General features: G+C 39.1%; 1 protein-coding gene across 1 annotated transcript in view; it reads left to right on the plus strand.

The window, feature by feature from the left end:
* Positions 1–21819, plus strand: part of LARGE1 (LARGE xylosyl- and glucuronyltransferase 1) — a 267698-nt gene that overhangs the window by 124750 nt on the left and 121129 nt on the right. The window contains exons 4-6 of the mRNA XM_014889284.2: positions 4579–4874; positions 11515–11597; positions 21020–21143. Coding sequence (XP_014744770.1) covers positions 4579–4874; positions 11515–11597; positions 21020–21143 — 503 coding nt within the window. The remainder of the gene's footprint in view (positions 1–4578; positions 4875–11514; positions 11598–21019; positions 21144–21819) is intronic.

Genomic DNA, 21819 nt, shown 5'->3' on the forward strand with positions numbered 1-21819 from the left:
GACAGGGGATGAATAATCGCTGAAACATATAGAAACCTCTAGACCTTATAAAGATGCCAAAACACAAGTAATTTGTGCTTTCTAGCAAATGAAATGCAAAAAAAGTTTAAAACCCTCCATAACCCTCCATGCCCCATAATTTTACGGGCCTCAGTTCCTAACATAATTGTAAGCATTTTAGTTTAGATCAGGGTTGTCTGAAAAACTTGGGATCCCTGCTTCTGCACTTTTCTTTTCTGAATCAGAGAAAATCTTGCTTTCCTGTTCTTTGCTTCTTTCTTCCTTACCCAGTTAACCCTTGGATAAATATCCTTTTTTCTCTGTGGCTCTTTCCGTGGCAACTTTCCTATGCCACTGGGTCCTTTTCAGGACTATCACCTCTCCCAAGCCTGATAACTACAAAACAAGGAATTTTGCTTTAATGCCTATCCTTTAAGTTCTGTGTGTAAGAAAGAAAATGTCTCTGGTTCAGACTTTCTCCTTTCAACTGAATTATACTAGATTGCTTTCTGATGGCTTTATTTTGTCCAGTGTTCTAAGCACTCTGCTTAAGTATTAATGAAATCTGTTGCCTTAAATGCAGGTGATTTCATATATGGAGAAGTAGTCAATAATCCTTAAAATTCATAACTTACGTATTGTCAAGTTTTCTGAATTGTTGAACCTGATGTGATGATAAGTCATTGACTGCTGTCAACCATGAAACAATTATTCAGTTTTGTGTTTGGGTGGACAGTGGAATTTTGCAGGTCTCTGTAGGTACAGTTTCATTAGCACAAGTCTGAAGTAAGAGGCTTGACAGAAGAAAAAAAATTAAAACTGCCAAAGTTCAAAAATAGAGCAATAACCCCAAATGAAGAATAAAAAAGAATAGCTTTATTATTATTTATTACACCATTCAAAAGTGTACTACTTGCTTCAGAGCACAGTAATGTTCCTTGTAGTGCTCCCTGGGAGGTCTTCAGTCCCAAAGTCACACAGACCTCGTTATATGTTATTTTATTTTGATTTAGATTAGATAAAAAGTACCTAGACGCCAGCTCAGAGCACTCTGCCAGTTACTATAAACTATAAAATTCAAGTGCAGTGCAATCAGTTGAACTCTTCTGCCAAGCAACACACACAATCAAACATTAGTGGTCCCTAACATTAATCCACTTACTCCTTCTTCAGAGGTGAGATGAAACACACAGAACTAAATCAAACAGTATCTTGGCACCAGCCTTGCCAGTCTCAGATGTGCAAAAAATATGAGTTACACAGTCTCTGAATTTATGAAAAATATTACTTTATTTCTGAATATTAAGATCAAACCCTGGTCACTTTTGGTTTTATACTTCTATTTCACATGGGTCCTGGAATTGTCACATTATCATTTGCAGCAGAGAGCTGGGATGTGCAAATGTACTAAGTACTTGATGATACACCTGAGAATAGCGAGCAGTATTAGTAACAAAACATGACTTGTCCAGCTGTATAACCCTGAAGAGATCATTCCAGAAAATATCTTGGACTTATCAACTTGTAACAAAACATAGATAATTTCTGTAGTAGATCAGTGCATTTCAACTAGCTATACATTTCAGATGAAGAGGCTAGATGGTTGTTTAATTCCTTAGAGGATTTCCTTACTCCTTTTACACACCATCTGAAACATTTACTACTGAGAGAACAGTAGTGGAGTTACTGGCACATAAAGCTCTGCTGCTTAACTTCAGTCTGAGGCAGTGAGGTGATAGTTTCTTTCAGTCCCTTTCTCAGACTATGCTGTTTCTTCTAAATGCTCTGTAGAAACAGTTGAAGCTTTCTGATCAATATACCTACAATTGTTCAAATATACAAAATTGTTTCCTTTTCTAAAAGATAAAAAAACATTTTGAAGTTTTAATTTTGACAAAGCAGCATTTATGACCTGTTGGTCTATGTCCGTAGAATAGGTAAAGATACGTTTAATTTTTTTCCATATTTTGAAATTTTGATGACTGTTGTTCTGAGATTTACCTCTATGTCATGCTACCTTTTCTGGTAATTATTTGAAGCTAGCAGAATTCAGTGACAAAGACAGGAAGTGATTTGCAGTGTAATTGTATATCAAATGATAACACAGGTTGGTTGTTCTGTGGGTGAGCAAAGCTACAGTTTTTATCTTAGAGCGTCTACACAATACACTCTTGCTGTCCAGTAATAGGGATGCAATAGAATCACAGCCAAATGAGTCTTAGTTTTCTTAGCTTGAGTATCAGCAGCTGAGAAATAACACAACTTCAGTCCAGGCCCTCCAAGCTTGGTAGAAAAGGATAACTCAGTATTCTGTCGTGTGTCTAATTGTAGCATGGCTCTGTCCTTTATGTTGACATTTCCTTATTGCTACACCCATTATTTTCAGGCTTTTCAAATATCTAATTTAATTTTTAATAACTATTTGCTGGAGCATTCAAGTTTCAAGATGTCAGCGGCCAAACTCCAGAATTTGTCTGGAGACATTTTTCAGTCTTATTTTTTTCAGTCTTCAGATTTATCCATACCCTTTGCTAATGGTAAAAATAATAAATTACAAAATTTTTGTAGGAGATAGCCTGCAAGAAAATGCAAGATATTCTATATAAATGATGATAAAAATCAAGATAATTATTTATATACATAACAGGAAGTATATATACCTGTATAACTCAACAATGTCAATTAGAATTGAGAATTTGATTTCCATACCTGTTTTATTCGTGAAGTCAATTTAGAGGAGTGCTCGTCATTAATGTAAATGTGAAACAATGAAAAAGAACAAGCAACGAACAGATCTTTGTAGCAGGGCGATAGTTTTGAGTTGATAGGTGAAAAATATACTTGTTAGGGAGAACTTCTAAACAATAACTGCATGATTTCCATTTTATAAACCACTCAGTCTGGTATTTGTTTGATAAAACCAATGGGACTGTGCACTGGAAAAACCATTAAATAGCAGACATGTCCCTGTACTTGGCACTGATGAGGTCACACCTTGAATCCTGTGTTCAGGTCTGGACACTGAGGTGCTGGAGCGTATCCAGAGAAGGGCTGTGAAGCTGGGGAAGGGTCTGGAGCACAAGTCCTGTGAGGAGCAGCTGAGGGAGCTGGGGGGCTTTACCCTGGAGAAAAGGAGGCTCAGGGCAGACCCTATTTCTCTCTAAAACTGCCTGAAAGGAGAGTGTAGCCAGATGAGGGTCATCCTCTTCTTACAAGGCAGCAAGTGACAGAGTGAGATGAAATGACTTCAAGTTGTGCCACAGGAGCTTTTGTTGAATATTAGGAAAAATTACTTAATGGCAAAGGTAGTCAGGCATTGGAATAGGCTGTTCAGGCAAATGGTAAAGTCACAATCCCTGGAAGTGTTCAAAGTACATGGATATGGATATGGACATGTTTTAATGGTGAACATGTTGGCGCTGGATTAAGAGTTGGACTCAATGACCTTAGAGTTTTTTTTCAACATTACAGTTCTACAGTGCTGTGATTTAATACATGAAAGTAGAAAGTTTTATCAGAGAAATACTTTAGTATAAGATACTCACATATCATCACTACAAAGGAATTTTTTGCTAATTAAGACACTGTAGATAACTCTCGCTGTCTTTTGCTTTGCTTCAATTTGATTTTGATTGAACATTTTTGAGTAGTTTTAATTGAAGGTGTTGAATTGAACCTTTTTACTTTTTTTCAAATTTCCAGAGTCTTTTTAATCCAAAATACTTTCCAGAATTTGGCCTACATATGCATTGAACATTTCTGTCCTGAACCTCTTATTTCTCAGCAAGCACATAATACTATGTTGCTGAATAAAACCCATCTGTTCCACACATGTGAATCAGGTGGAGCTACTGTTTGGCACAAAGTGGTTGCCAAAATGCTGTCATTTTACTGTGGAGGAAGTGGGAATAGGAAAATTATTTCATCTTGCATACATTTCTAAAATATATTTAACTGTATATTAATTGTCTTTGAATTAAATCCTCATGTTCTTGACTGTCTTCCCAGACTAGAGACTGGCAGGCAACCCTGTGAGAGCAAAGAAACACATGCTTATCTTTTGGTGTGGTTGAAAATTAGTAGGACCTGTGTGGATACTGGAGTCAGGGAAAACAACAATGTGAGTTTTCCCGGGACTGCTCGAAGGAAAACAGAAAGGAAAGAATTAATAACAAAGTTGCACCTGGTGTTGACAGGATGTGTGCGGGTGAGAGGTGATGTTTGGGTAAAAGCAAGAGGTGTTGCCTTGCTTGGACCATTGAGCTGATGCTATTCTCGGTTTACCAAACTAGTCTTTAAAATGTGTGTACTTCTACAATAAATTGCTTCTTCTGTTTTCTGAGAGGAAGCCATGTTGCTGGTTCCTTCACCGTTCTAGCAGACAGCAACAGACCTGTAGCTCGTAGAATCCATCATTTGTCCAAGTTTACCGCGCACTTAAGTTTGGCCTGGAAGCGCCAAGCGTGCACGAAACATGGCTGTGTTGGAAGCACATCTGTGCCTCACAACGCCAGCATTGGAGGGAGGTGCAGCTCCCGGTGTGTTCTGACAGAGGTGCTGTGTTTCCTTGTGGTGCAGATGGGAAGCCGGTGTCGCTGTCGCCGCTGGAGTCACACAGCCCTCGGTACACGGCGTCGAGCCAGCGGGAGCGCGAGAGCCTGGAGGTGCGCGTGCGGGAGGTGGAGGAGGAGAACCGCGTGCTGCGCAAGCAGCTCAGCCTGGCACAGGGCCGGGGCCCCGCGCACCGCCGCGGAAACCACTCCAGAACCTACTCCATGGAAGAGGGCACGGGCGACAGCGAGAGCCTTCGCGCCGGCATCGTGGCGGGGAACAGCTCCGAGTGCGGCCAGCAGCCGGCGGTGGAAAAGTGTGAGGTAATGCACCAAAGGAACCTGCCAGAAACAAAGCTTGGGACATGCGATCCTTTAGGGATGTTGTGGATCCCTTTCTCCTTCCTCTAAAACCTTTTCTTCCAAAACCAGTGTCTTAAAGGTCTGCTGCGTGCAACTTCTCAGATAATTTTTTATTATTCTTTTTAAAAAACCCTTTGACACATTTATCTTCTGAGTTATTATTTCATCACAGCTTTTTGTCTGCTTCATTCTCGTGTCCCTAAACCCGATATAAAAATCAAAGCCTTGTTTCTAGCTGACTTCCCTACAGCTCTGCTGATAAAGACCTTTGGCAAACTGACCCTATGTATTTTAAATAATAATGACTCCAGAGTGCTTAGAAAAGCCTTATTTCTCTGTTTCTGTGCCTGTATTGGAACAGTTCAGGGTTGATGATTAATTAAATTGTGGCTCATGGAGCCAGCCTGTGCTTTTGACTCACTTTCAGGAGTGTATGTGGATGTTACTGTGGGAGCAGGTGCTTTGTGTGAGCCGTGCACAAGTGGTGTGCTTGGCTGCAGGGAGCAGGCGATCTGCTCCTAAGACAGTTTTGATGTGCTCGGTTCAGTTTGGTTTTTCCCGTTTTATGTCAGTACTTCTGTGGATGTCATCCAGATACTTAGTTGTGAGATATCTGAATGATGACAGGCCCAAATATGGATATATCCAAAACAGAAAGTCTCACTTAAAGGCCTTGAGCCAATCCCAGATGATAAAGTTATCAAAAATAACTTCCTCCATTCATTTCTACAAAGAGGGTAATACCATATCACCTTTTATCTTGCTTGCTGCCACTTGGAAGATAAAAGTTGAAAGAAAATTAGTGTGAGAGGAAAAAGAAATCCTAATTATCTCTTCAGATAAGTTCTATTCAATGGGAAAATATCAAATACAGTTTGAAAATGAATTACTGCTTTCCAGTTGGATATCTTTGTCCATCAGTGTAGAAAAAAGGAAGCAACATTATTGTAAGGAGAGGGAAAAGTAGGTTTTTGTTTTTCATTTTCCCTCCTCCAGATAATGAGGGTCTGATTTTCCTCGCTGTGAGATTTTTGGCATTTCTTTTAATCAGGCCATCAATCAGCAAACTTCACTTTTCCCTTATTATTATATCAAAGAGTGATGAACTGAGTCTTAGTTCTTGGTTCTTCAATGTACCAACCAATCCAGGATGCAAAAATAGTAGCTTAAAGTAGGGATAGTTTAAGTGGCCTTGCAGTTTATAATGTATTTTGCCAATGAGTTTACTTGTTCAGTGGGTTTATCACTCTGCTGGAGGCAATGCTTATATAAAATACGAAATCTCACATGATTTGCCATCCCCCTATCTCACCACACAGTATTTTGATCTCAAAATAACTTCTTACTCTTCTCTTAGGGAATTCTCACAGTAACTCTGTTACAGCAATGGAAGTTAAAATTAAACTTCTCTATTATCAGATTTGCCAAGGGTCTCATCATTTATCCTTAGTGTAGATTCTCGTCCGGTGTTTGTGTGAGGGGCAACTTAATGCCTTTCATTCTCTGTGTTTTTTCTGTGTTTCAGATGTGTAAATAAAATTTTTTTAGCTTCTGACCCTGGAATGTATCAGGGCAAGAGTTGACAAATTGGATAGTGGGAAACAAGGGTTCTTAGTAAGAAGACTTACTCTGGGGGAGACTAAGAGCACTAGGAATAGGTTGTTCATTGTAATGAGTCTGTTCTAAGAGATTTACTGGTGATAACATTTCACAATCTAATTTGGGATGGTCTTTAATGGTGATTAAAACATTTGAAAATAGAGTTACAATGAATGAACATTAAATCTCTGATAAAGCATCATCTATGTGATATTAATTGTGATCTATATCTAATAGCTGTGTGTTTGTTGCGTTCCAGCCACAGCTTCCTACTCTGTTGCATCACAGGAGGGCTCTTCTAGATACTGTAAAAGGGACCAGCATTATACTGCCGGAAAAAAATCAGACACCCAGACAAGGGCCTTCTCCCTGGAGCAAGCAGATGTCTGTCACACCTTCCCAGTAGTAGACTGGGAAGTAGTAGTAGACAAACCTTGGAAATATGAGTAAGCATAGTCCTTGCACAGACGTCAGCACCAACAACAGGCTTCAGAAGGAGATCATAATGCCAATGAAATCTAACAAAATTGTATGCCTCTTTTTTCCAGTGTTATCCCAGTGCCTTTCCAGCTTGTCCCTCTCTAAACTGAGCATTTACTTGAATTGTGTGCATTTATAAATATTTTTGAAAGTGATTATATATTAGGAAATTGATAATTAGCAGCATACCATTTAGTGGCTTAGTAAGGTACTTAACATTTGAAGCATTTTTAGAGGCATGTTTGTATTGTTCCTGTTCTCAACAGTGTTGTTCAATAGGTTTAAGTGTGTAGTGCTCCACAGCCATCAAGAACAGATCCTCACCAACATCGGCAGTGTAATACATGTAAAACAGATGTTATCTGCCACTGGGAAAAAAAAACCAACCTGGAAACAAACTGAAGCATTTTATTACATACTTTTAATATCTTTAATCACTTTCAGCAATTACTTATGAAGGATTATATATCTACACTGGAAAGCCTACTGGAAAATTACTGAGGTGTAAATGTCTTACCAAAGATTATTTTTAACTATAAGGACTAATACAGGTTTTTAAAACTCATTATTTCATCATTTCAAAAAGTAGCCCAAGGAGGACAAAATTATTATGTATGTTCATCTAGGTACTGTAGACTCCTCATCGGTATGGATCTAGGGCCCAGTTCTTCGTGTGGTTTTGGAATGATGTAGTTTTCTTCACATTAATATTATCCCAGAACATTATTTACTGCATTTAGAAACGGGTATTTCCTGGTCTGTAGCAGCTGAAGTAAGAGTTTCTGAACTATGTTAGCAGGCACCTTGGCATGACTTAAACTCCCTTTCCTAAAGAAGCTTGGGTTCTTTAAGTGCCTTGAAGCACTTAGACCAGAGTGCTTCCTAAACTATTTACAATTAAAAATAGTTCAGTTGGTGTCCCTGATCCTAAGCCTGTAGGGATAATGTTGTGATGAACTTGCACAGTGTTTTGATTACCTATTCATATCTCTGTGTATAAACAGAAGAGTTCATTGACTGTGGAAAGCAGGTGTGTCATCGTTTTATTTGTTGCTGCAATGAGTTACATTATCCAAAAGCATGTCCAGTGCATGACCTGAGTCCAGACTCTTGCAGCAAGTGGTGAACACGTCCATCACTCACTTTAAAGAGAGCACTGGAGGATGGACACTTTGAATGCTCAGTTTGGTCCTGCAGCATCTTCTGAATATCCAGGCTAGAGTGTGGCTAGTATTATCTAAAACTGTCATGGAATGCCAGCAGTAAAGGGGCAAGTGTAGCATGCAGAGCCTTGGTATGAGAAGTTGGTGGGACATGCTGAGCCAAACAGGCAGGCTGACAGTTGCAGTGGAAGTCAGAGCATTCTTTGGTCATGTGGCTTTAGTCCTCGGTGTTAGCTGCAGTCATTGAGTCTGGAGGTTGTGTGAATCACTGTGGCCAGTTCTGGTGGGATGGGGGATACACTCTTCCAACCATCTGCAGATGGGAAAAAAAAGGGAGTTTGGGAGAGGTGACAGTTTTGAAAATCGGAGAGGTGATGCTTACAGTCGTATGCTCAGGAGGGTGCAAGTTCTTTCAAATGCTTATTCCAGCCATATCTTGCCAGAATCTGGGTACAACCAGCTGCTCTCAATCCAAACACGCATTTGGAACAAGCATGGAGAAAACTGGAAATAATGTTTTTCCCCTTGGGATGCAAACATCTACAGACAGTTCAGGTTGATGACTTCATTTTGGCTTATCTGTTTTTCCACTGACTTTGTTTAACAGTTAAACAATGAGAGAAAGTAAAGTGAATTAGGGAAAGGAGAGGAATAGACTGAGACTTGTAGCATGCTGCAGGAAAAAAACTTGGAAAGAAAAGGTCTTGATTTCTGTTCTCTTTGAGGATTATTGCACTTTTGTTTAACTGATTGCAGGCAGGAATAGAAGTGATATGTAATATCAAACACCACAGAGAGGCTGAGCAGAAGGTACATGGATGCCTGTGTCTCTGAGCTGGAAAAGAACATTCAGCAGAGTAGTAAGTGCTGCTCTCACTGTGTCCTGGCTGAAACAGCATCCAAGGCAACAGCAGCTACTAGAAGACAGCGAGGAATGCATGCTTTCAATTCTGAAACAAACTGATTTAGTAAAAGAACAGATGTGAGCAAGCACTTGACAGAATAACTCTGATTTGGAGGGCAGTTGTAAGGCAGAGAGAGTGACTTTGAGGGGAGCTTTCCTGGCAAGCGTAGGTAGTATAAAACAATGTTGACAATATATGACAGTGCTGTTCTGTGAAAACAGAACATGTTTTTCCTCTGGTCTAGTGCCTTCAGGTGAAGTGTTTAAAGAACGGGTGTAACTATTCTCAGTTAATCTGATTTTAATTGGTGCTGAAGGGAAGGATCTTAGGTCTTCCAAAAGCCTGAGAAGGACCAGATGACAATCAGAGAGGAGGCAGTATGTGTAGGATCAGGAATCAGTGCGCCCATGGCAACCCATGCTGATGAGTACAGTACAGACTCCTGCTGCAATAAAAGTTTTTAATAAGCAGCCTCTGTTCTCCCCTCTGATCACAAGAGAGAAACACTATCAATTTTTGCTAAGTGTTGAGCATGCTCAGCTCCCTTTGACTTTAACATAAATTTAAAGTGCTAATACCTCCCAGAGCTGTTGCCAAAATGTACTGCCATATCTTTTCTTTCTCACACCTCTCTGGACAGACAGTTGTCTTATTAATTCAAGTCCTCTTAAAACATCAGATCTTAAATATGTGCCTGAGCTTGTGAAGCACAGTAGGGCTGGAGGCAGCTGTGGTGTTCATGTGGATGTTCTACAGTGGCACAGCCACTTGGAAGTTGTATGATTCAAATTGTGCCTTGTACCAGGCGATCTTAATGGACGGGGCTGTGGGCTCTTCAGATGTGCCCAGCACATGGCACTTCTTGTGTAAATGTGCTTCTGTTGCAAGCCAGGCTTTGGGAATCTGTGACTGTGTGAGGAGGCAGAATTCCTCATTTGTTCTCAGCATAGTGGGCATTCTGTGGAAAATGAGAGCTGTGTGTGTGAGAAACCAGCTAACCAAGCTTCAAATGGAAGCCAAATGAGGCTTCCCTGCAGTTTCACAGCTGTGTTTCCAATGGCAACTTTATGCTGACAGCATGGTGAACTCTGCTTCATTTCTGTGACCACTGAGAAACAGAAGATCACAGAACTTGGAGTCAAAACTTGCTAGGATTAATTTTTTGTCCCTAGGGAGTAGAAATGGCTATTTTTTAAAAGCAGAGCAGAGTAATGTAATAGCATTTTTCAGATTAGTACTTACTGGCTAAAGCATGACTTGTAGCGCCTTTACAATTTTCCCTTTCCTCCTGAAGAGATGAGGAAACCTCTGCCTCATGTTAAAGGGAGGTAAAAAGGCACAGAATAAGTGATAATTTACCAGTGTCATGAGATGGAAAGAATATGTTTGTGGGTGTCATGTTTAACTTCACATTAACTCTCCAGAACAGCCCATACTGGTAGTCACAGCAGGGAGATGGCCACTTGCCTTCACAGCCTGTGTCCTGTCACATCACTAGAATGCATCCAGCCCTGGCAAACCAATAGTCACAGTCATGTTCATCCATGAGAGCTTGCTCACCCCTGTGGGAGGACGGATTGTAAGAGAACAGAGATAGTGCTGAAGGCAATCTCTCCCCTGATAAATTGCAACTGTATTAATTGCCAAAGAGTGGAAAAAGCCTTGCTCTTTAATAGGGCACAGCTATGTCCAAAGAGGATGGGTGTTACAAGAGTGGGTTAGCTAGTCCAGAGGCAGTTGGAATCTGCTGGCCCTGCTGTGAGAAGGAAGAGTCAGGCAGTTGTGCAAGGGACTGAAAGGGTAAGGTGTTGTACAGAGGGACAGATAGAGTCAGGTAATCATGCTAGGGACAGGAAGGAGTTAGCCAATGTGATAGAAGGAGAGTGCTTCATGGAGCTGCCTATGGGAAGTTTACAGAGAGAAAGGTATGCAAGTTTTTAAGATAATAAAGGACTGACATTTGTGTCACTTGTGAGTCCACCGTCGATTGGTGCCTCATGTGAGGAGCAGATGACAGTGCACCCTCTCCATAGGAGCTGTGCATAAGACAGAAATAATACAAATTTTCTGAAATAGTATCTGCTTCTACTGTAGTTCAGAAGATTAAAAATGTTTCTATGTTAGCACACTCAGGATTTTGTGTGCTGCTTACTTGGGGAGGGCGTGTGAACATACATGCACACGTGTGTTAGCTAATAAATGCAATTCTGCTCAAACATCTGCTGTAATGTAGGGATAGTAATGACTTTGGAATGATGATGGTGCTATAACTCAATTAAGATGTTTTTAGCAAACTGCCTCAAGTGGGTTGCAAACAGCTGCAAAACACCCACTTAAATCCCTAACAATTGCAGCACTAAACAACAGCAGTGTCATGTGTGTGCTCTCCTTAACAAGTGACAAACACAGGAGCAGGCTTTAATTTTTGTTCTTTTTGTTCTTTTTCTCCCACAGACTATCCACGTTGCCATTGTCTGTGCAGGGTACAATGCCAGTCGGGATGTTGTCACACTCGTCAAGTCTGTCTTATTTCACAGGTAAAGGTAGCTTTGCTTTTCTGTATGTTGTATATCTGATTATGACTAAGTGAGCCTTTTCTAAGTTTACTCTCTTACTTAGAAGAGGGTCAGATTCCCTTCCCTAGTTCATTTCTCTTTTTAAGGAATGAAGCATTTAATTTATGGCCATCTCAAATAGATTTCACCTGTGTGAAGATTTCTAGAGGGAATAAGAGGGATGAGCGATCCATTTGCTACTGCTGTTGCATTGTGGGACTAGGGACAGTATCTACACACTCCTGAATGCTGCAAAATAATGATAATGGTAATAACAGTATTGTATTCATTTAGCCTATTTCTGGTATCAGTTTATGGCACAGGTGCAGATGATAAATTCACACTGGTTGCTTGACTATCCTAGCTTCCAATTTTTACATTTGTTTTTGAAGTAAACTTGCTTTTACAGTCAGTCTATATACTATTTCATTAAACTCAGATGGTTTATTCTGGCTTTGGAGTGGCTGCTTACAGCCTCTCAGAAGGTTTTTGCAACCCAGTTTTAGCACAGTTAACTCCCAAAGTTGGGAGGCATAAATGTACAACGAAAACAAAATAACCAGTTCCCTTAATAAACAGCAGCTCCAGGAAAAAAGAGAATTCGCATTAAACTGTGTGGGGGAATATGTGTATATCCATTGTCCAGTTTAGAAATGTTTCTTGGACATGCTTTTGAATAATGTTGCAGAAAGTGGATTATTAAAAGTAGGGAAGTGATTAGACTGTTTGACTCAAAAAGGACAAATAGACTAGTAAAATATGCTTACAGTACAAGAAACTTATTAAGGAGGTACTTTCAATATGCTGCTTTTTATGAAAGACAGTTTTGTGCAAGGATGAATGACTCTTGTTCCTGTCATGTGGTAATATCTATCTTCTTGCATCTAACATGAGTGGGGCATTCCAGTCCCACACTTTGCTCCTCATGTTTGCCTCCAGTCTCCTGCTGGAAGCCTTAGTAGTCGTTCCCTGACAATGGTTTTACTGCATCATTTTATCATTTTTGCTAAGCTTCCTAAAATAATATAAATGCTCACCTTGTCCAACATGAAAAAAAGACTCCATAAGTACTTTTTAATCAAAATATGAAAGCAGCTTCCATTATCAACACACAGTCTTTGCAAGTATTTTGGGAAGTAGCATGTTCATGTTAGATGAGGGGTAGGACCAGAAGAACAATGCTAAAATAAACATAACAGAAGCAAACTAATGGTAAAAATCCGTGTCATTCTCTGTGCAGAATTTTTCTAAATGTTAACATTCGGTTAAATGTTAGAATTATATCTATTTCAAATTAGAAGTTTGAATTATTCAGTGTAAACTGGCTTTATATTGCAAAGATGTGGGGAGGTTTTGTCTATTTTAATTGTTGTTTCTAAGGGATTTCAGGGAAAATCGCATTTTTGTGGTGACACGAGTTATCCTAGTGGCTTGCTTCTCCCTGTTTTTGTATCCTAGTACTTGCATCCATTTTGAAAATACTGTAATCTCCGTGTTTCCAAGTGTTCTGTAAATAATAGGAATCTCACAGCTCAAAGGTTTAAACAACCTCTCTCTGTGTTCCTTAAAGGAAATGTCTCTGTTTTACTTAAGGCACTCCTTTGAGCAATTAGGAAATTCATAAACAGTACTGCTATGTAATTAAATTATTAAATAATAGCAAATTAAAATATTAAACAAAAATATATAATTAATGTTGATACTTCTAAATCTGATGGATTCTGCCTATTGTTGTTTGGCCTGCACTCCTGCTCATCTCGAAGGGTTTGTTGAGCTCAGCAGAGGTGGTCAAGGTAAAGTCCTGTGTAGCTAATGAAACTTGTGTACATTCAAGATAACCTGTCTCCTTTGTTTGCTCAGAACATACTTAAAGACAAATCTAAGTCCATTCCTGCCTAGAACTAGCTTTTCTCACTAGGCATTAAATGGTTTGCTAGAAAGAGAAGATATTCTCAGAAAAGAGACAGAGCTTCTTAGAGACATTTCTCTATAATCTTTTAGAAAACACAGGCTTCTTAAGCATCAGTTGATGCTATGGCTCCATGGCCATGCTTCAGTAACACTTCTTTCTTGGATGTTTATCTTTGGAATGGCAGTTGTGTAGAAGGATGCAGAATAAGCAAAAAGAAACAACAAACTAAGCTGAATATTGATTTAGAATTAAGTTTCCTTGCATTGGTTGCCATGTGCAAGAGACCAGTATGCACTTCAGAAATGGTGATGATTGGAAAGGCTTCTTTTAGTTGCTAGGATCTATTTAATTATAGGAATGAAGGATGGAGACAGGTCATGATAGTGCATTTAGGAGGATTGAGTTAGGAGAGTTGGAACTGATTGGTTCAGATAGTCAGTGCTCCATGATGTCAGCATCAAGTTTACCTCTGACTTGAGGGTCCTCAGTGAGAACAGGCATGGAGATGTCTCTTCTTCTGACCCTAAATATACAGCAGGGCATTGTCAAGTAAGGTAAGCAGAATAGACATTTGAAAGGTCTGTATGCTTCCAATGAAGAAATTTGCTTAACAAGAAGTTTGCAATCCTAATCTCTAAATTAGGCTACTGGTCCTTTATTTGTAGAATCACCACATTCAATCTCAAATATAGTTTTGCAAGAGCAGAAAATATACTGCCAAACTTATTGTCATAGAGATTTTGTTTTTCCTTAAACACACCCTGAATCCAATCTACTGATTAAACAACGGATGCCTCAAAGCACCAAGGCTTAATGTCCTCACCTGTCCTTCACCTCAGTTAGTGTTTGTTGTAAGACACCTATTTCAGTGAATGTCTGGAATTTGTGCAGATTTCATGTCATTTTTTTTGGCATTTCTGTACAGGTTAGTAATTAAGGCATGTTTTAACATGCATTTTGATGCAAAACTTTATACTTAACTTCCCTACTTTCATAAGAAATCCTGAGAAAAGGAGGCCATGTCAGTCTAATCCTGGGGAACATTAACATATTTGTTATACTCCTGACTTTAGCTAGAGTTCTAGATAGAGACACAAAACAGCAGGAGTGCTGGGCCATTAAGGATAAAAGCTACAGGATTTTCTATAGATGGAGTGTGCTGTCTCTTCTCTCTTGCATGAATGTACTGCAAATCCTGCATATTGAACATTTCAGCTCTCCACAGGCCTAAAACACCAAGATTTGAGTCATACCAGATATATTATGAGACTTAGGCAAGCTACTTGTTCAGACCATTTGAGAAACCATATCTATCTTCAGGTTCCAGAGAGTGGGAAAAGGAGAGGAAAGGGGTAGTGTGATTGATTCCACATAAGAGCAGCATAGTTTAGAAATGTGTTTCACTCCCAGCCATAAAGGAGCTTGATTCCAGTTTTGTCTTTCAGAAACGTATGCTCCAGCCACAAAATCCAGCAGCTTTTAACACCCAGTTTGACATAACTGACAGTCTGTTCTCAGGAGGAGACTCAGCAGAGCTGGGATAGTGCAGGGTTTGCAGTCTGATAAATATGCATTGGCAGCACTGCACAGGGGGAGGCTTGTAGAATGAAGACTCAGTCCTACTCTGCAACTTTTCTGCTTTCTTTTCTTGCACATCCAGTTCCCAATTATGACAGATTTTATAAAGCTGTTGTAAGGCTAAAAGAAATTATCTCTGAGTTTAACACAGGCCAATCTCATATCACTGTGTCCTAAGAGCAGCCTAACTTTAGTTTTTCCAAACCAAAAGAGTAAACACTAGAAATTAATTATATTGGGTCAAATGGGCAGAATGGAGTGGAAATACTTTTGGAAATAGTGATGATCATAGTATGCTAAAAAGCACCTGTATTTCTTTTTCAAAATTGAAGCAGTTTCCTGTGGCTGATAACATTCCCTGAATATTTTGCAATTATTGGTCCAAGTTACAGTAGTAGTTTACAATATTTTACTCTATTTCTGAAAATTGTAAACCTTAGAGTGCCACGGAAACAGCCCACAATTATGGTTTCATATTGAAAAGATAATTTCTCTCTGTGTTCAGGTAAGTCTTAACTTGAGTAATAGCTAAAATGGTTTTTAATGTGCTCTTATCTTTTCTGAAGACATGCTTAACGCTATGTTTCATTTGGAAACAAATTAAAAACCAAACTTACACAATTATAGCATGTTTCTGGCAGTTTGGTCAGCCTGACAATTTGTAAAATACTAACTTCTCTTCTGTGCCAGCAAGTACTGGGTTGGTTTTTTGTGCCCTTCCCCTCCCCCCCCCCCACTATTTCAGTCCTTCTTCTTCACAGGAGTCACTGCATTTACTTCTTTAGCTGTACTCTCCATCTATGCTACAGGAATAGTGGCATAGGAATGTGGGGGCTTTGTAAGGAGTGTAAACAAAACCAGACAACTAGACAAATCCTTTTTAATAGGAAATTGCCTCTTTTTTAAGAAGATTGCTTGTAACCTTAAAGTTAAGCATATGTCTGAGCATTTTTAAGAACAGGATATGGAGCTGTGTTACAGAATGCTGTATGAATAATGAACTCTTGTTTTTTCTTAGAACAAGTAGAATAAGGCAAACCAAATGAAAATCTAAATTAAATTAAAAAGATGACATGTAATTTCCAAGTAATAGTCACAAGTCAACACTGGCTGGTAATTAAAGCTTATATAATCTAATGGCTATATTCCATTGAGACCACTTTGCCTTAATCGAGTTAATTTGAGAATTCAACACCTCTGTCAGTGTTTGCAACTTTTCTAATGTGTCAGTCTGTTTGTGGGAGGTTATTCTGACAAAAACCATAAAGCATAACCTGGTTTCTCTGATCCATACAAATACATGAATAATACACACTTGTTTTTGGTTTTTTTCTAGCTATCCTAACAATAGAGGCATAATGGAGAAAGCAGTGTTTAAAAAAAAATCTGCCCATGAAATCTCTTAGTACTTCCCAAAGAACTTCTGTAAGTTAACACAAAACAAGAAGATCCATGAGAGATGCAGCAAGTGTGTATTTAGGATCTCTCCAATAGTTTGGGAAGTATTTTCATCAATACTGGATGTGAAGTGGTATAAAAAAAAATCTTGAAGATTTTCACATTAAAAATTTTCATATATGAGAGAGGGATTGTCATACGAGCACCAGGAGAAAAAGTTTCCTAAACTGCCTTTTATAGTTCCTGCTTGAAGTTCTTGTAACCATTTGTTACAGATATAAAAGGCACTACCTTGTTGTGCTTCCCTTAATAAAGTATAGGTTTTGGAAATAAACCCTCTGGGCTACTGACCTTTTTATATTCTTAGAAAATAAAATTCCTCTGTTGCAGAGAGAGAACTGTGTAACCAAGCAGCCAAGGAGCTGCCTTTTGAATTACTAACAATTGAGCTATGGAACAGTGCAGAAGGGAAGAGTGAGTCTTGGTTCACTACTCCCTTTTTCAATTGTAGACTTCTGTATTTAACTCTGTGGCAGAGGCTATTTGAAAAGAAAGGGCCACAAATGCTTGAGCAAGCAGATCATAAATCTGATGAAGAATGAGAAGTTTTGAAATGCACGAATAAGACATCATAAGAAAAAATGTAGAGAAATGGGGACCTTGGAATAGACTTCTCTAAATTCATGGCCCAACTTCTAAAAAATTGACTTCTTTTCATTTTACTAACTTTATAGGACCTCAGCAATTTTGAAAATGAGGGCATTCATTCAAACTCCTATATTTAGGTCTACGAGCCTATATTTAAGCATCCATGCTTGAAAAATCTTGGCTAGAATCTCCCTTTGTTCACTTTTGAGGAAAGTAATTTAGGAAAATAAATGTGTACTCTTTACATATGGTTTACTTTGTCAGATAGTGTTCTGATCTTAAGATAAGTGGAAATAAGTTAATATATGAAGAGTTGCAGTTTTCTGAATATAGTACTTAGAACCTTAAGTTTCCACTTGATGGGAAATAGCCATATTTTGGAACTACATTTTACCATAATGAGACATTAATGCATCAGCATTTTCCATATAGCAGAAACTCTGAAAAGTTATAGTTGGTAGAAATTCAAATGTTCAAAATCATTGTAGTAAATAAGATTAAGTATTTCTGGACCTTGTGAGAAATTCTCTGGCTGTTTCAATACCTGCTTCTGCAGTAAGGAATCTGGAAGACCTGGGGCTCAGAGCTCTGGAACCTGGGATCCTAGAAACATTTATTTCCAAACAGATTAATTCACATGAGTGCTGGGGATTTTCCAAAACCTGTTAGTTTTGTGGGAGAAGATTACCACAGCTGCCGTATATTGACCCATGTTACTCCGTAGCTGCATATACTGTTGCCATTATAGTATAGTGATTTCTATCAGTACAAGATACAACCAGCCCTTATGTGTCTTATTTTTAGTTCTTTTGATGTGCCCAGTGGAAAATGAGCAAAATGTCCAAGTTTAATGAAATTCAGCTTTCAGTGGAATCCTTCACAGTATCCTGATTGTCATCCCTAATTCTTAGAGCCAGTGATTCAATCATGTTGTCAGATAATCCTGGCATCCCTTTCGTATATCTCTTGAGAAAGATTTCTCATCTTGCAGAATCTCTTCTGTATCTTTTATAATGAATGTTGGTTGATCTTCCAGCTTCTAAACTTGTTTCTTAAACACTTTGAAGCAATCCATATCTTTTAGGCTTCGCATATTGCAGACAGCAGAAGAGGTGAAAGATGTCATCTGTGTGTATGCTAGTACGGTTACCTTCAGAAGGTCTTCCAGCTTTGAGGCTGTGCACTGTTGGCTTCCAGCACTGTGCTAAACCTCGCATTTCGCAGAACTGAAATCTCGTCTGGAGTAAAATTTTCTGTGGCTGATGCACATTTAGTTGTAGATGTCATCAGGTCACTATACTGTTTTGGGGATATATTTTTGTAAGTGATAATCTTCTGCTTTGCCTCTGACACACACTTTCCTTCCAGCTGAATCTTTACCATGAGGCTAACAACTTGAAAGAGGTTTCTGTGTGGGAGTACAGCTATCCTTTTTTCTTTCTCCCAGTAGGAGATGAACTAAAGTAAATGTCACCCACTTGTTCCCATTTAAGTTTCATCCACTCTAGGTCATTCAGATAAGTATAAACTGCTACTGAACATCGGAGTGTCTTTGTGCCAGATTTTTTTCTTTCTAGTGGGTTTCATCTTGAAATATTCTATATCAATTACATTTAACTAAATGATCACTTGAAAGAAGCTGGAGCTTTCTTTTTTTTTTACTGACTTTTTACTCTTCATATTCTACTTTAAAATATAAGATAACTCTAGGAAAAAAAAATTAAAAAAAAAAAGGAAGGAAATTACTGAGGAATACCAGCTGGGAAATAGTCCTACCAGAATCCAGATTCAGCCTCGGCTTAGCAGAGGGACCTATGTGGGATGCATATGTTGATATTGAACATCTATTTGTCTTGAGATACTGCTTTGCCTGTACCCAAACCCACTGGTGTTGTACTTTGTTTTTCTTGGCCTTGTCTCTACTAATGAGATGTATTTCCTGATCACTGCTATTTCCTGATTTTTTTTCTTGGCAAGGTGCCTGGTTACTGCGGAATCTGCATGAGCCAGGATGTGCTCTTCTACTCTCCTGCTGGGCTGGTGAAGCAGATGTAATTGCTGTGATCCCTTTAGCTTGGTAATGGGACGCTCAGCAGCTGGCAGCTTTCGCCTTTCCCTCTCCCCTCCTCCCTCCAGGGCAAGCTGGAGATTGAAAGACCTTTGTCTTTTGAAAAGCACGTTGTGGCTTAGTGTTTTGGACATTGTTTAAGGCAGGTCAGCTGTGGGTTTATTCTGCCATCATGATTCTCTCATATACAAGGCTTCTACCCAGCCCTTTTCTGCTTTTCCTGTAAGCCCATAATGTGATCCACTGTGTCCTTGAAACCACTACAGCAGTTTCACTGACAGCCCGGGTGCTGGGTTGGATCTTAGGTACAATATTTCTGAGACTCCAAAATCCAGTCACACATTTCTTCTCACAAGCTCCTCTTTCTGCTGAGGGGTCTGTTAAAATACTATGAACCATTATATGTATTTTTACATTTTTCTGTGGACTTTGTTCAGTGGGAAGCAGTATTACTCATGAAAGCAAGAAGAGAAACTTTAAAGAGGAAGGCACGCATTTTTCATTAATGGAGAAAAAATAACCTTCATTTTTGGGTTAAGCCCAAAAATATTATGGAAGTATATTGTCTTGAACTAACATAGTTTTCCTCACTTCTCATTCACACTGAAGAATGTAGTAGCATCATTCATCTTCTGCTTTAATCAACATATGAAACAAAATACTTCTCTTGGTAGATGAAAAATATCAATTAACAAGTACACTCATTTAGCTTTACAAATTCCATAGAAATGAGAGTCCACTATTCCACTCTAGGGATCAAAGAAAGGTTGATCCATGGTAAAGTCTAAACAAGCCATTTGTCTACTTAGTGGTTTTTTCAAGGTCTGCCTTTTTCTGCTGACAGGGAAAGTTGCTAAGCTAGGGGTAAACATGGAGGACTACAATTTGTGACTAACTTCCACTGGTAGGTTTCCTGCCACAGAAGTTAAGATGAAATTTTGTTGCTTACTGTCCTCCAAAAAGGGAGGGAGGTGAAGGGAATTAAACAAGGTATTTATAATGTCTTAAGCTCACATTAGTATAGAAAAATTCATACACTTTGTTAGAGCTTGCCACTCCTACTGATACCCATCTTGTTTTGAAGCTTTTCAGTTAGCCCAAGTCTTGTAGCTACAGAGGTGAGTCCAGATCGGGTGTTTTGAAGTAAATTGTTTCCTTTCTTCTTGCCTTTATTTAATCATTCCTCCTATTAGAAAAAAGGATGTGCTGGATGTGCTGTCCCAGTGAATAGCTAGAAGGCACTCACCTGAAACATCTAATTTTGGGTTCCTATGGGACAGCTGTTGATTCCCCAAGTTTGCTTTGTAGAAAAGTTCTTTGTAAACTCAAAGGTCCCAGAACTTCACCTCTTTCGAATTTGTATTTTTTAACCTTCCACTGCACCCTCATTTCTCCATAGACAATGTTCTTACCACAAAGATAAATTACCAGGTTCACCTAGAAACTGAAACAATCACTTCCAGAGCTCAAGTCCCCAAAGGGGTGTTAACTTGGCCTTATTTAAGGAGCTGGTGCAAGGGGCAAGACTCTTAGCTGTTATAAATCATCACATTCCCCTGAAGTCAAAGGATCTGTATGTTCATATCCACCCAGAAACTGATCGAGTCTTTTGTTGGGTTATTTGTACTAAAATTGTGTTTCAGCATTTTTGGCCACAGAGCAGGACTCCACCAGACATGCTGCACACTCAAAACTCAACATCTTAGACACAGATAAAGCTTTGTAAATTCTGATGTTGTCCTTTAAGAGTAGGAGTTAAAAACCTTTGAACTAATGTGTTTCTTTCCCTTCTCCTACCAGGCGAAACCCCCTCCACTTTCACCTCATCGCAGATGCAATTGCCAAGCAGATCCTGGCAACTCTGTTCCAGACGTGGATGGTCCCTGCTGTGCGCATTGACTTCTATGATGCAGACGAGCTCAAGGTAAAGACACACAGACACAGGTGTCACTCATGCACTTCTGATTTGATGTCACCTCTTTGTTCCCCGTCTCCCTTGACTGGTGAATTGCAGGGGAACTGCTGCCTACAAATATTGTCCCTGACGACAGCTAATTCTAACTGACATGATTGTAACACAATTGCACTTAGCTAGAAGATGCTAAGTGGCTAAAATCAGTGCACTTTCTCTGGAATGAGAGCAGCTATTGAATTATTTTGTTTAGCAGCTTAGAATTTTACCTGCTAATAAGAGGATTCTGACTGTCCATCTGATCACATCATGTCTTTTTAAGGATACTTCATCCTAGTAGCAATGGTGGAATCCTAAGTATCTTGCTCAATAAGCCCAAGTCTGTTACTGGAGACACTCAACTGCCCTGCATTCCTCAAGCACAGGTGTGTGAAACCCTAAGTACACACACTGTGATGAGGTAGCATTAGTACAATAGCTACCTTTTTTTATTTGGATGCCCTTCCAAAAGGAATGAATATGAAAAGTGTTCAGTCAGTGAGGGGGGAGGGGGGAAATCACTCACTCAAAGTAATAATCTTTTCAGAGTTAAAAAGTTTAAATGAGAACATGGAGGCACAGTATTGATTTTGAGCTGTATGTTTTTTTCCTGTGGTGGTAGAATGAAGTATTCAGATTTTAGCATTTG

Source organism: Sturnus vulgaris, chromosome 5 (genome assembly GCF_052056855.1).
Source record: "Sturnus vulgaris isolate bStuVul1 chromosome 5, bStuVul1.hap1, whole genome shotgun sequence".
Taxonomy (NCBI): domain Eukaryota; kingdom Metazoa; phylum Chordata; class Aves; order Passeriformes; family Sturnidae; genus Sturnus; species Sturnus vulgaris.